General features: G+C 42.1%; 1 protein-coding gene across 1 annotated transcript in view; it reads right to left on the bottom strand.

Moving 5' to 3' along the window:
* LOC138438129 (T-lymphocyte surface antigen Ly-9-like) overlaps positions 1-13,076 on the bottom strand; it is a 41,099-nt gene that overhangs the window by 11,317 nt on the left and 16,706 nt on the right. The window contains 6 exon segments of the mRNA XM_069586358.1: positions 309-362; positions 1,328-1,435; positions 2,505-2,774; positions 3,931-4,269; positions 4,764-5,039; positions 10,937-11,260. Coding sequence (XP_069442459.1) covers positions 309-362; positions 1,328-1,435; positions 2,505-2,774; positions 3,931-4,269; positions 4,764-5,039; positions 10,937-11,260 — 1,371 coding nt within the window.

Here is a 13,076-nt window from a genome sequence, read left to right as displayed (position 1 = left end):
TACCTCTCCTAGCTCCGGTTACCATCTTTCAGGAGTCCAGCCTCCTTGGGTCTTTTGTTCCCCAAATCACCTTCCTTTAACACATTGCTTCTCAACCTTTAACGGTCTTGTGACTCACCTACAGATCTCGTTAAAATACAGATTCATGTTCAGTATTACGGGGTGGTGCCCAAGATTTGCATTTTTAACAAGCTCCTGGGGATACTCATGTTGCTGGTCTCACATGCAGATCACACTCTGAGTAGCCATGCTCTGGAGCTTCCGTGTGGCCTGGGACCCCATAGCCTGTGTCATTGGTGACACATTACCTGGTGTGTTCACTGATGCCTCAGCTTGACTGGAACTGAAAGCTGGGGCTGAACCTGGGAAACCAAGTTAGAGAAGGAGTGTCAATAGGGCTGTGAGAGGAGAGAGTCTCTGATTTTGTGTGAGTCAGAGGAGAGGGAGAGAGATTTCTGAAGATGTAGACAGGGAAAAGGCTTTTGGGAGGAGGGTGAACCCTGATGTGAGTACAAGCCCACAGGAAGGGATGGCCAGAGTCTAGGGTCATTTTCAGCTGAGGAGAATGCTCTGCAGGCTCCTGCCATCTCTGTGAAAGGGAGAGCTATAATCCTTCTGTGGTAGCCACTTATCTGTTTGGTTTGCTGACTCACAGTAATTCTTCCAGGGACCCTGTGTTCTAACCAATCTGTTCTTCCTGAAACTGTTCCATCTCCCTTCAATATTCCAGAAAGAGCAGCCAATCACAAAAGTTCATCCTATTGCCCACAGTGATTAGTCCAAGCAAAAGTCATGACTTAAGTGGAGCCAATCAGGTTTCTAAGGTTCTGCAAACTGGAGTTGGTGGGGAAACATCTTCCCCCCCCTCCTGGTGTCTGAACTACTAGTACATGTGCTTCTGGAGCTGCTAGCTGCTCTGTTTGGTACATTTTACCCACCCTGCCCTTCAGCTGGCTGAGGAAAGAGAGCTAAGCTGGCTCAAAGGGAAAGATAGGGATGAAAGATGGAGCGCTCTAGTGACTTTTGAGTCTCTGGTGATATTTGTCTCTAGGCCAGCTCTTCCTTTCCTTCCCCAAAGATTGACCATATGAGCCCTCAGATAACAACTCACTCCCCTTACGCTTCTCCTCACCCTTTTTTGTCTAAGCTAGTTTGAGTTGGGTTTCAACTAAAGAGTCCTCACTGACACCCCTCCCTGATCACTCTGAGAAGAAATGAGGTCTTGAGAGAGAAGGAGTAGGAGGGGATTATAAGAGGACAAGGACGTCTCTAAAGGTTCCAAGGAAATGGCCTAGTGCTGGCAGATGTCCCTGATCTCAGAAACTCCATCGTCTTTGTTGCTTCCAAAAGCACCAGCCAGAGATCCCAAAGCCCAGAAGGATGAAAAGAACCACCAGGGAGAGCCCGATCCAAAACTCTGTGCTTCTCTCAGGTCCTGTGAAGAGGAAATGGGGGATATTAGTATAAGTAATAACAAGAGAGTTAGGGAAAACTGTGGACAGAACAAAATGGGCATCCTACCTGCCTCTTACAATCCCACACTATTGCAGAAAATATTCCTTTTCATTCATTCATGCTACAGCTGTGAATTGAGCAGTCATCCTCTAAGCAAGAAATTATAGCAGTAAGGCAGGCGCCATCCCTGATGGTGAGGTTTATTTGGCCAGCATCACAGAGAACTGGAGCTGGGACTTGAATGCAGGCTGCCAGACTCTAAAACACCCTTATCCATCACACCACTGCCCTTCTCTAAAAATGGCATAAGGAGAGTTCTAGGTAGGTAGTTCTAGGTCCAGATTACTATTGATCAGGGCTCTAAACCCATTTGCCAGTCACAGCCTGACTCAGCATTTTCACACCCTGGATGACCTTCCTTTTTTTTTCCCCCTCTACTTCTCCCTAGGGAAGAGCAGAGCACAGAATGTTGAATCTCAATTATGCTTTTGCTGTGTGATCTTGGTTAGTATGACTGAGGAATTAAACTATTTAATTTCAATTAATTAAAATTTAAATTTAAAAATAGTTACTCAATTCCTAATTGAAAAACTGTCAAGTATATTTGGAACAAGTTGGATATAAATATATTTTTTCAATGTCAAGTTTTATTAAATTTGAATACAGATCAAGTACTTCCCATGAGAATTTAGCATCTTCATTGAGATGTGCCATAAGGGTAAAGTACATCCTGGATTTCAAAAGCTTCATACAAACTGAAATGCAAATTATGTCATGAATTAATTCTTTGTATTGATTACATGTTGAAGGATGATATTTTGGATATGTTGGGTAAAATAAAATATATGATTAAAATTAATTTTACCTTTTCCATATGACTTAAAAATTTAAATTACCTATGTGACTTCTGTTATATTTCTATTGGCATGTGCTGCTCTAAAGACTCTCACTCTGCTTGCTGCACTTCATACAGAACCACTCGGAAGGAAAACTCTTGGGTCCAAGGACCCAAGGCTCTGAGGTCTGGCTGAACAGAGATGGGGAGCAACCTGGACAGAGGTCCCTAGAAAGAAACTGCTGGGAGCTGTTGCTGACAGGGTTGCTGGCTGTGCAGGTGGAGTTGGGGTGTTTTTCTCCACTTCTCCAGGAGATGCTGAGGTGAGCTCCCCCTTGGGAAATGACAGCTCCTTTAGGCAGAGGGGTCTATCCATGTGTTACATTGTGTCCACTGTCCTCCACTGAGCATGTCAGGCTGACTTTGCAGATGCCATCCTTTGTGAGCCCGAGGCTCCTCGTGACTTTTGGCTTCTTCAGCCTCTCTGTGTGAGGAGAAAGGCAGACCAGATGTGGAGTCAGGCCCGCCCACTGGGCAGGGGCCATTCAAAACATATTCATGAAGTTGTGTGTTGACACTGCCTTAGGGCTGGGAAGGTTCATCTGGCCTTTCCTTTGGTTGCTATGAAATCTCAGCTTACCACTTGATGCTCAGATATGTGAAATAGAGGAGTTAATGAGAGGTGAAAAAACATGCTGCATCATTCTATATTGTATATCGTGAAGAACAAGCAAACCATTCAGTGCAGATAAGCACAATGCTTCCACCTGCCCTGAGACCCTCCAAGGCTTACACTCTGAGGTCCCATCATCTAATTTGTTTACTTACACAAGAAAAGGAACACAGAAAGGAGAGCAGAGCACTGTTGCAGAGTAAGTACTTAATAAGTGCTAGCAATTTTAAAAGCAACATATGGCTGGCACCCTTTGTTCCCAGTTTCTTGTTCCTTTTACTTGGTTTTCTTCCTGGTTCTTTGATATTTGAGTCACAGTAGGCAACAATAGATGTGAACTAGCTGACTTACATATTTTAACAGGATCATGGATTATGACTCCTTTCCCAAGTACTGAGACACCAACACGCCCAGGCAGGAAACAGGTCGACTATGTCTGAATGGCACAGGTGAAGGACCTGGCAAATATAAATCATACAGAGTGTCCAGCAAAGCTCCAATGAAGCCCAAGGTGGAGGAGGGATAGTGTGAGTTCTATACCTCACACTTAGGGAAGGTGAGTACCCTTCCAAGCTCTTGAAGCTCACAGGATATTAAAGACTTTGTCCACAGTCTTCTATGATTTTATCCCAGCCAGCTTTGCCTTTATACAAAATTGCAATGTTCTGTAAAAATACATGTTGGAGAGTTCCTTGTCCTACCCAATAATCAATGCAGGAGGACAGGGCAAGTACCAAAAGTTGCTTGGTTGAGGCTTAACTGGAAACCTAGAAGAAGCGGGTTCTGAGCAGGGAGATTTTGCCCATCTGCTGGTTGTATTGTCCTCCTGTGAACTGACTGGTGTGAACTGAGTAGTCGTCCTAGTGGTCTGAGGCATTTTGTAGGAGGAGGGAGGTGGGATAGGAAGGAAAGAGAGAAATCTTTCAGGAAAGGAATCTAATGATGGGTGCTCAACTCAGAAACTCACGGTAAATGCACAGATTGATGTGCTTCACACTGGCAACTGTGGCATTTGAGCTCACATAGGCGTGGTAGATGCCAGTGTGCTCCATCTTCAGCTGGACAATCTTTAGAGAGTAGTCTTGGCTCGAGACCCACACTGTGTTCTGATCCAGATCCTTGAACTCAACGAGCTGATTGGCTGTTGCTTCTTCTCTCTACTCTTTGCTGATAAGAGACGTGTTAAACATCCAGACAACATTGTCTATGTGCTGACTGTCCAGGAGTGCCAGGGACAGGGTGATTGGCTCCCCCAGGACCCCCAGCACCATCTCCCCCATTTGTCCTCCTTGGGAGGCTCCTAGATCTGTAGTCAGAGATGAGATATTGCAATTTCAGCTACTGGTCCTGACCCTTTGACCCTCAGCCTGCCTGAAGGGACTGAAGTCCCAGAAACCCTCCTGCCCAGGATCCCTTCCCCACTTTTCTGATGAAGCATACCTCCTGCTTTCACATGTCATGCCAAGTAAGCACCTGGCTCTGCCTAGTGCATCCCTAGGCCTCTCCTGCCTCTCTGCCCTTTTGAGGACATCCTAGGAGACACCCCTACCCCAGCAAAGAGCAATCTAGATTTCTGCATCCATACTTTCTTTCCCTCTCTCTGCAGACTCTTAGGGTTTCACAGTGCCCTGGGAGTGCCTAAGTCCCCTGTCAGTCTCTCTTAGCCTCTTGAGGGTAGAGAAAAAGGAATCTGCAAGTCTATTCTCTTACCTCACTACTTCATATGTGTCCTGCCAGAATCCTGGGGTTTAGACTCTATAGCTGCTTAGACTACTTTTGGGTCTTAGTGGAGCCAGTTACCTGTACAGAACTGTGAAACATGGACAGGGTGGGAGCTGCTCTGGCTGACAGGGTTCTTGGCTGTGCAGGTGTATGGTAGGTCTGCGTCACAGGGCAATCAAGAGATGGTGAGAGTAGGGTGCCCCCAGGATTCAGAAGCATGAGGATCCCTCGAAGTCCATTTGTACTGAATATCTCCCCCTGCCCCCTCCACAGAGCATACCAGGGTGATGGTACAGGAGACGTTCTCAGACATGTTCACAGACTGTATGGTGACTTGGGGCTCCTGCAGCTGTTCTGCAAGGACAATGGCAATGAAAATACTCTGACTGCTTCCCCAGTAGGAAAGGGCTAAGGGAAAAAGAAGGGGATGGTAGAAGAGCAGAGGGCGGAAGGGAGAGGCCAGCATTGTCTGTTCCTGTGGGAAGTTTTTCTTTTTTTTTTACATAGTTTCCCACAAAGGTTGAGTGCCTTTCCTCTGCTTTCCTAGTACCCTCTACAGGTGTTATCACTGTGACTACATGACAATAGTCTGAATACTCTCCCCCCCCGCCCCAACCAGTCTGTGAATTCCTTAAAGACAGAGCCAGTATCCATACCTGAACATCCAGCATCTGCTTGACCCATAAAAGGCACTCATGAATTGTTGGTAATTATTAATAAATGAATGAATTGAGCTAGCCTCAGACTCTAGGGAGTTGGAAGCTCTACCTATATAATTTGAGTTGCCCTTGCCTTTTGGTCTAAATTTGGAATCCATTTTGCTTTCAGACTTTCTTCCTGGTCCTCTCCTTCCCTTTTGTTCCATCTCCTCTGTTCACAGTGTGTGTGTGTGCATGTGTGTGTGTGTAAGTTCACTTTTTTTTTTTTTGGAATAGGCAATATATAAAATTGAAATTGCAAAGATACAAAAGGTATACATACACACACAAAGAAACAAGCTCTTTTGCCCCTAGCCACCTAATTTTTCTCCTTAGGAATTATTGTTCCTGGAGGGAATTAGTGTTATGAATTTCTTGTTGATCTTTTCAGAGATATTCTAGTTATAGACACATGTATGATAGCATATTATACATAGTCCTGAAGCTTATAAAATTTTTAATAATATATTTTAGAAATTGTTGTATATTAGTAAATATTAAGTTGGTTATTTCTGTTTCTCTTAACAGCATAGAATTCCACTTCCTTGATATACACAGAGCTCCCTATGAATCAGAAAAGCAGGTCAAACAATATGATAGAAAAATTAAGCGATAGGCTTAATTTTGTTCCCCCCCACACCAAATGCATATGTTGAAGTCTTAAACCCCTAGTACCTCGGAGTGTGATTGAATATAGGACTGTATTTGGAAACAAAGGTAATTAATTTAAAATCAGGTCATTAGGATGGTCCCTAGTCCAACATGATTGATGTCCTAAAAAAAGGTTGCAGGATATAAAATTAACACACAGAAATCCCTTGCATTCCTATACACTAACAATGAGAAAACAAAAAGAGAAATTAAGGAAACAATTCCATTCACCATTGCAACAAAAAGAATAGAATACTTAGGAATATATCTACCTAAAGAAACAAAAGACCTATATATAGAAAACTATAAAACACTGATGAAAGAAATCAAAGAGGACACAAAGAGATGGAGAAATATACCATGTTCATGGATCAGAAAAATCAATATAGTGAAAATGAGTATCCTACCCAAAGCAATCTATAGATTTAATGCAGTCCCTATCAAGCTACCAATGGTATTTTTAAGAGAACTAGAACAAATAATTTCACAATTTGTATGGAAATACAAAAAAAAAAAAAAAAACACCTCAAATAGCTAAAGCAATCCTGAGAAAGAAGAATGGAACTGGAGGAATCAACCTGCATGACTTCAGGCTCTACTACAAAGCCACAGTCATTAAGACAGTATGGTACTGGCACAAAGACAGAAATATAGATCAATGGAACAAAATAGTAAGCCCAGAGATAAATCCACACACATATGGATGCCTTATCTTTGACAAAAGAGGCAAGAATATACAATGGGGAAAAGACAAACCCTTTAACAAGTGGTGCTGGGAAAACTGGTCAACCACTTGTAAAAGAATGAAACTAGAACACTTTCTAACACCATACACAAAAATAAACTCAAAATGGATTAAAGATCTAAATTTAAGACCAGGAACTATAAAATTCTTAGAGGAAAACATAGGCAAAACATTCTCTGACATAAATCACAGCAGGATCCTCTATGACCCACCTCCTAGAATAATGGAAGTAAAAGCAAAAATAAACAAATTGGACCTAATTAAACTTAAAAGCTTTTGTACAATGAAGGAAATTACAAGCAAGGTTTAAAGACAGCCTTCAGAATGGGAGAAAATAATAGCAAATAAAGTAACTGACAAAGAATTAATCTTAAAAATATACAAACAACTCCTGCAGTTCAACTCCAGAAAAATAAATGACCCAATCAAAAAATGGCCCAAAGACTTAAACAGACATTTCTCCAAAGAAGACATACAGATGGCTAACAAACACATGAAAAGATGCTCCACATCACTCATTATTAGAGAAATGCAAATCAAAACCACAATGAGGTACCACTTCACACCAGTCAGAATGGCTGCCATCCAAAAATCTGCAAGCAATAAATGCTGGAGAGGGTGTGGAGAAAAGGGAACCCTCCTACACTGTTGGTGGGAATGCAAACTAGTACAGCCACTATGGAGAACAGTGTGGAGATTCCTTAAAAATCTGGAAATAGAACTGCCATACAACCCATCGATCCCACTACTGGGCATACACACCGAGGAAACCAGAATTGAAAGAGACCCATGTTACCCCAGTGTTCATCACAGCACTGTTTACAATAGCCAGGACATGGAAGCAACCTAGATGTCCATTGGCAGACGAATGGATAAGAAAGCTGTGGTACATATACACAATGGAATATTACTCAGGTATTAAAAAGAATACATTTGAATCAGTTCTAATGAGGTGGATGAAACTAGAGCCTATTATACAGAGTGAAGTAAGTCAGAAAGAAAAACATCAATACAGTATACTAACACATATATATGGAATTTAGAAAGATGGTAATGATAACCCTATAAGCAAGACAGCAAAAGAGACACAGATGTAAAGAACAGTCTTTTGGACTGTGGGAGAAGGCGAGGGTGGGATGATTTGAGAGGGTAGCATTGAAATGTGTATATTATCATGTGTGAAGTGGACCACTGGTCCAGGTTTGATGCATGAGACAGGGTGCTCAGGGCCAGTGCACTGGGATGACCCAGAGGGATGGGATGGGGAGGGAGGTGGGAGGAGGGTTCTGGATGGGGAACACATGTGGGCCTGTGGCTGATTCATGTCGATGTTTGGCAAAAACCACTACAATATTGTAAAGTTATTAGCCTCCAATTAAAATAAATAAATAAATTAAAAAACAAAAACAAAAACAAAAAACAAAAAAGGAGACTGAGATAAAGACAACACAGACAGAGACAACCATCTGAGGACACAGGGAAAGAAGGTGACCGTGTGCAAGCCAAGGAAAGAGGCCTCAGAAGAAACCAAACCTGCTGACATCTTAACTAGCCTTCTGACTTGTGAAAAAAATAAATCTTTCTTGTTTAAGTCACTCAGTCTGTTCTGTTTTGTTATGACAGCCCTAGCCAACCAATACACTTTTGCACCAGACCTGGGGTGCTACTGTGACAAATTCCCAAAAATGTTGAAGTGACTTTGGAACTGGTTAATGGATAGAAGCTGGAAGAGTTTTAAGATGCATATGAGAAAAAGCCTAGATTGTCTTCAAGAGACTGTTCATAAAAATAGGGATGTTAAAGGTGATTCTGGTAAGAGTTTAAAAGGAAAGAAGACAGCTGTAGAGAAAGCCTCTATTATCTCAGAGATAGACGTATTATCATCAACATAACATTGGTAGAAATATAAACATTAACGGTGTTCCTGGTAAAGTATTTGTTGAAAATGAAGAACATGTTATTGGAGGAAAAGTGATACTTACTATAAAGCAGCAAAAAACTTAGACAAATTGAGTTCTACTTTTGAACATTTAAGTGATGAACTTATTGTTCAGTTAAGGAGATCTCCAAGCAAAGCGCTGAGGGCACTACTTGTTTTCTCCTTTTGTGCTGTGCTTAGTCGCTCAGTTGAGCCCAATTCTTTGTGACCCCATGGACCGTAGGCTGCCAGGCTCCTCTGTTTGTGGAATTCTTCAGGCAAGAATACTGGAGTGGGTTGCCATGCCCTCCTCCAGGGGATGTTCCCAACCCAGGGATTGAACCCAGGTCTCCTGCATCGCAGGTGGATTCTTTACCAACTGAACTACCCCAGAAGCCTGTTTTCTCCTTTTACTACTAGTAAAATGTCAGAAAGGAAAGATAAATTGAGGAAGGAATTTTTAAGCAAGAAGAAACCAGAATTTGAAGATTTGGAAACGTCTCCGTCTATCTATATTGCAAAAAATGAGAATTTGTGTCTGAAGAAAACACTGAGAGTATGGATAGACAATGGTGTGATGCATGGATCCAATCAACTATCTACGTAGAAATTCTGCCAGCTTGGACTAAACAGACACAGATGGCACTAAATGAAGGAAGGCTATCTGATTTGGGGGATTTTCAAGAATGAGGCAGTAGAGATATCCAGCTGAGATCATCCCTTATCCTTCAGGAAAAGGGAAGAATGACCCCATGGGAAGTTCAGACCCCCCACGGGTCTGCCACTGGCATCATGGGCCTAAAGGATGTAGGCCCAGGGTGTGTTGGTGGGGGTGGTTCTTGAACCTTAAAAAGATGCAGTGCTCAGTCATAAAAAAAGAAAGAATTCCGTTTATAGCAACATGAATGGGCCTAGAGATTGTCGAACAGAGTGAAGTAAGTCAAACAGAGAAAGACATCATATGATATTGCTTATACATGGAATCTTAAAAATAAACATCTGTAAAACAGAAATAGAGTTACATATGTAAAAAATAAACTGGTTACTAGAGAAGGAGAAGGAGAAATTAGGAGATTGGTATTGACATATACACAGTACTACATATAAAACAGATTAACTAATAGGGACCTACTGTATAGCACAGGGAACTACTGTATAGGTCCCTGTGCATAGCACAGGGACTCTACTCAATATTCTGTAATGGCCTATATGGGAAAAGAATCTAAGAAAGAGTGGATATACACACATGTGTAACAGATTTACTATGCAGTACATCTGAAACTAACACTACATTGTAAATCAATTATACCCCAATAAAATTTTTTTAAAAACCTAATGGAATTTGCCTTAATAGGGTTAGACTTCCTTGGGACCTGTGACCCCTTTTTTCTTTCCAATTTCTCCCTTTTGGAATGTAAATGTCTATTGTGTCCCTGTGCCAACATGAAAGCAGGTAACTTGTCTGGTTTCACAGGTCCATAACTGGAGAGGAATTTTGCCTCACATCTCACATACATATGATTTAGATGATACCTAGATAAGATTTTGAATTTGATGATGGAATGAGTTAAGACTTTGGGGGCTATTGAGATGAGGTTAATGTATTTTGTGACAAAAACAAGAGTTTTGGGGGGCCAGAGACCACAGTGCTATCTTTATTTTTATTCAGTGGGCTGAATAAAAATTCCTATGTTGAAGTCATAATCCCTAGTGCCTCAGAATGTGGCTGTATTTGGAGACAGAGCCTTTAAAGAGATAATTAAGTTAAAGTGGGGTTGTAATGTGGGCCTTAACCCAGTATGACTGGTGTCCTTGTAAAGAGAGGAGACTAAGACAGTGCGGACAGAGGGACCACCATGTGAGGACATGCTGAAGTGCTGGCCACCTGCAAGCCAAGCAGTGAGGCTCAGAAGAAATCAAGCTTGCTGACACCTTGATCTCGGGCTTCAACCCTCCAGAACTGTGAGAAAAATGAATTCCAGTTGTTTAAGTGACCCAGTCTGTGATATTTTGTTATGGCAACTCTAACAAGATGGATAAAGTATATTAACAGAGAGAGACTCTAAATGGCTCTTAACCATATTTTGGTTGTTTTTCGCTCTTGACATCTGTATTTATGGAATTGGGTGAAAATGGCCAACATCATTGCTCTCTTCATCTTAGATAAATTCCTGGAGAGGAAAAAAGACTGCTTTTAAAAATAAAAGGTCAAAGCTCACACATGCTCTTTAGAACTCACCATAGATATATAAGATGAATCTCTCATCGATGTCTTTAGATCCCTTTTGGTTTATCCAGGCTTTGTATGAACCAGCATCTTTCAGAGTCAGATTGTTAATAGACAAATAGTTGCTTTCTGGGATGTTTATTCGCCCTTGGTAGCTTTTGTCTAACCAAAAAATCTTTCCACTTGGGAGTGCTAAAGCAAAAGCTTCTTTGGGGCCACTCCAGGTGATGTGCTCAATTTCTGCATCCACTGAAATGTTCAGGGAGAGAATCACTGAACCCCCTACAAAGCCTTTCACCACTGTTGAGGCTGAGTCCTTTTCAGAGGCTCCTTGCCCTGCAGAGACAAAAGAGGGACTTGGAGAAGCAGCTGGGATCCTCTAGCCAGCATTCATTCATTTGTTTGTTTATTCATGCATGCAGTCATTCATTCATTGTAAAAACACATGTTGATAATAAATGCTAAATGTTGAGAAATGAGATGATATTTTGGCCATCCTCCCTCTAGGTCCATTGCTTAGCAAAGTTATTCATTCACTCACCTGACATTTTCTATCATGAATGTATCTATAATAATCAGTACAAAAGACTTTATAGTCTTCCATTCCACAAGGAAATGAGAATAGTGACTTTGGATGAATTTCTGAATTTCCCTGAGAATGAGTTTACTCATCTATAAGCTAGAAATGTCCCACCTGTACCATCTTCTTCCAGAAATGTGTTAGAGATGAAATAAAACCAGGTTGCTGTAAATCATAAAGAACTAAAGAAGTAAAAAAGCAGCACCTTTAAAAAACCAAGATGTATTGATGGATGACTAAACCAGTGGATAGATGAATAGGTGTGTGATATAGCAAGAAGAGTAAAACCCCAATGGGAGAACTGAGATGGGAGGTATCTGAGTGTTCACTGCAAAATTCTTTCCAGTTTTCTATATGTTTGAGAGTTTTCATAATAAAATATTGGGAACAAAAAAAAATCTTCTCACCTTTCATCTTACCTTTTCCTCAGTGTCCAGGGAATCTCTACTTAACTTTGGCAAGGCCAGGAAAATCTGGTCTATCCTTAGGAAAAAGACTTGGGGTTGGGAATAGTAGGTAGCATTGATTAAGCACCTGATTTCCTCTTCTCAGGAAAGACTCAGGTCATGGATAACCATTGTTTCCAAGGCTTCCAGAGGCCTGACGTTTGGCTACAGCAGCTTATTTCCTTGGAGAGGCCTTGTGCATTCTGCTGGGTGACTCCAGCTTGGATTCTCAGATTCCAGGCTTCTACGGCTCTCAAGAGTGCTCTGCAAACCCTAGACTAAACCAGATGGGTTCAGGACTCAGGCTGTTCCCACCAGGAATTTTGGGTAGAAAAATATGTAGAGAGGGGGCGGTCCTTAGATGGGGGAGGAAGAGGACGGGGAGACCACTTTCTCCCCCACAAATTCATCAAAAGAACATTTGAACGCTGAGTAAATTCTACAAAACAACTCCTGAATGCTGGAAGAAGACATCAGGGACCCAGAAAAGAAGCTCGTTGTCTTTGTAAGGAGGCAGTAAAAAATATAAAAGATAAAAAGAGAAACAAAAGAGGTAGGGATGGAGCTCCATCCCGGGAAGGGAGTCTTAAAAAAGAGAGACATTTCCAAACACCAGGAAACATTCTCACTGCCAAGCTTGTGATGAGCCTTGGAACTACAGAGGGCAACATAACCGGGAGGAAAAATAAATAAAAAATTAAAACCCACAGATTATGTGCCCAATGGTAACTCCCCCAGCAGAGAAGCAGCACAGACTCCTGCACCCACCATTAGCAAGAGGGGGCTGCATTGCTTAGAGTAAGGATCGTGCCTGAATGCCCTGAGGGTAATCAGAGCGAACTAACTTGGGCTAGCAAACCAGACTGTGGGATAGCTACGATGGGAAAAGCCCTAACCTAAGACACCGCCAGGCCCGCTCACAGAACAAAAGACTGAACAGAGCTAGCCGGTTGCAGACCATCCCCCTCCGGTGACAGGCAGCCAGAGCCAGAAGCGGGCAATCGTGGCCCCAGAGAGGCATTATCTACCAAACTGCAAGCAGGCTTCTTTGCTAACCAAGATTTCTTGGGATTTTGGATGGTCAACATCCGCCTGAGAAGGTGTGCCGGATGTACACCCAGAAAAC

The sequence above is a fragment of the Ovis canadensis genome, chromosome 1 (assembly GCF_042477335.2).
Source record: "Ovis canadensis isolate MfBH-ARS-UI-01 breed Bighorn chromosome 1, ARS-UI_OviCan_v2, whole genome shotgun sequence".
Classification (NCBI taxonomy): Eukaryota; Metazoa; Chordata; class Mammalia; order Artiodactyla; family Bovidae; genus Ovis; species Ovis canadensis.
This window is presented reverse-complemented; position numbering and strand designations above follow the sequence as displayed.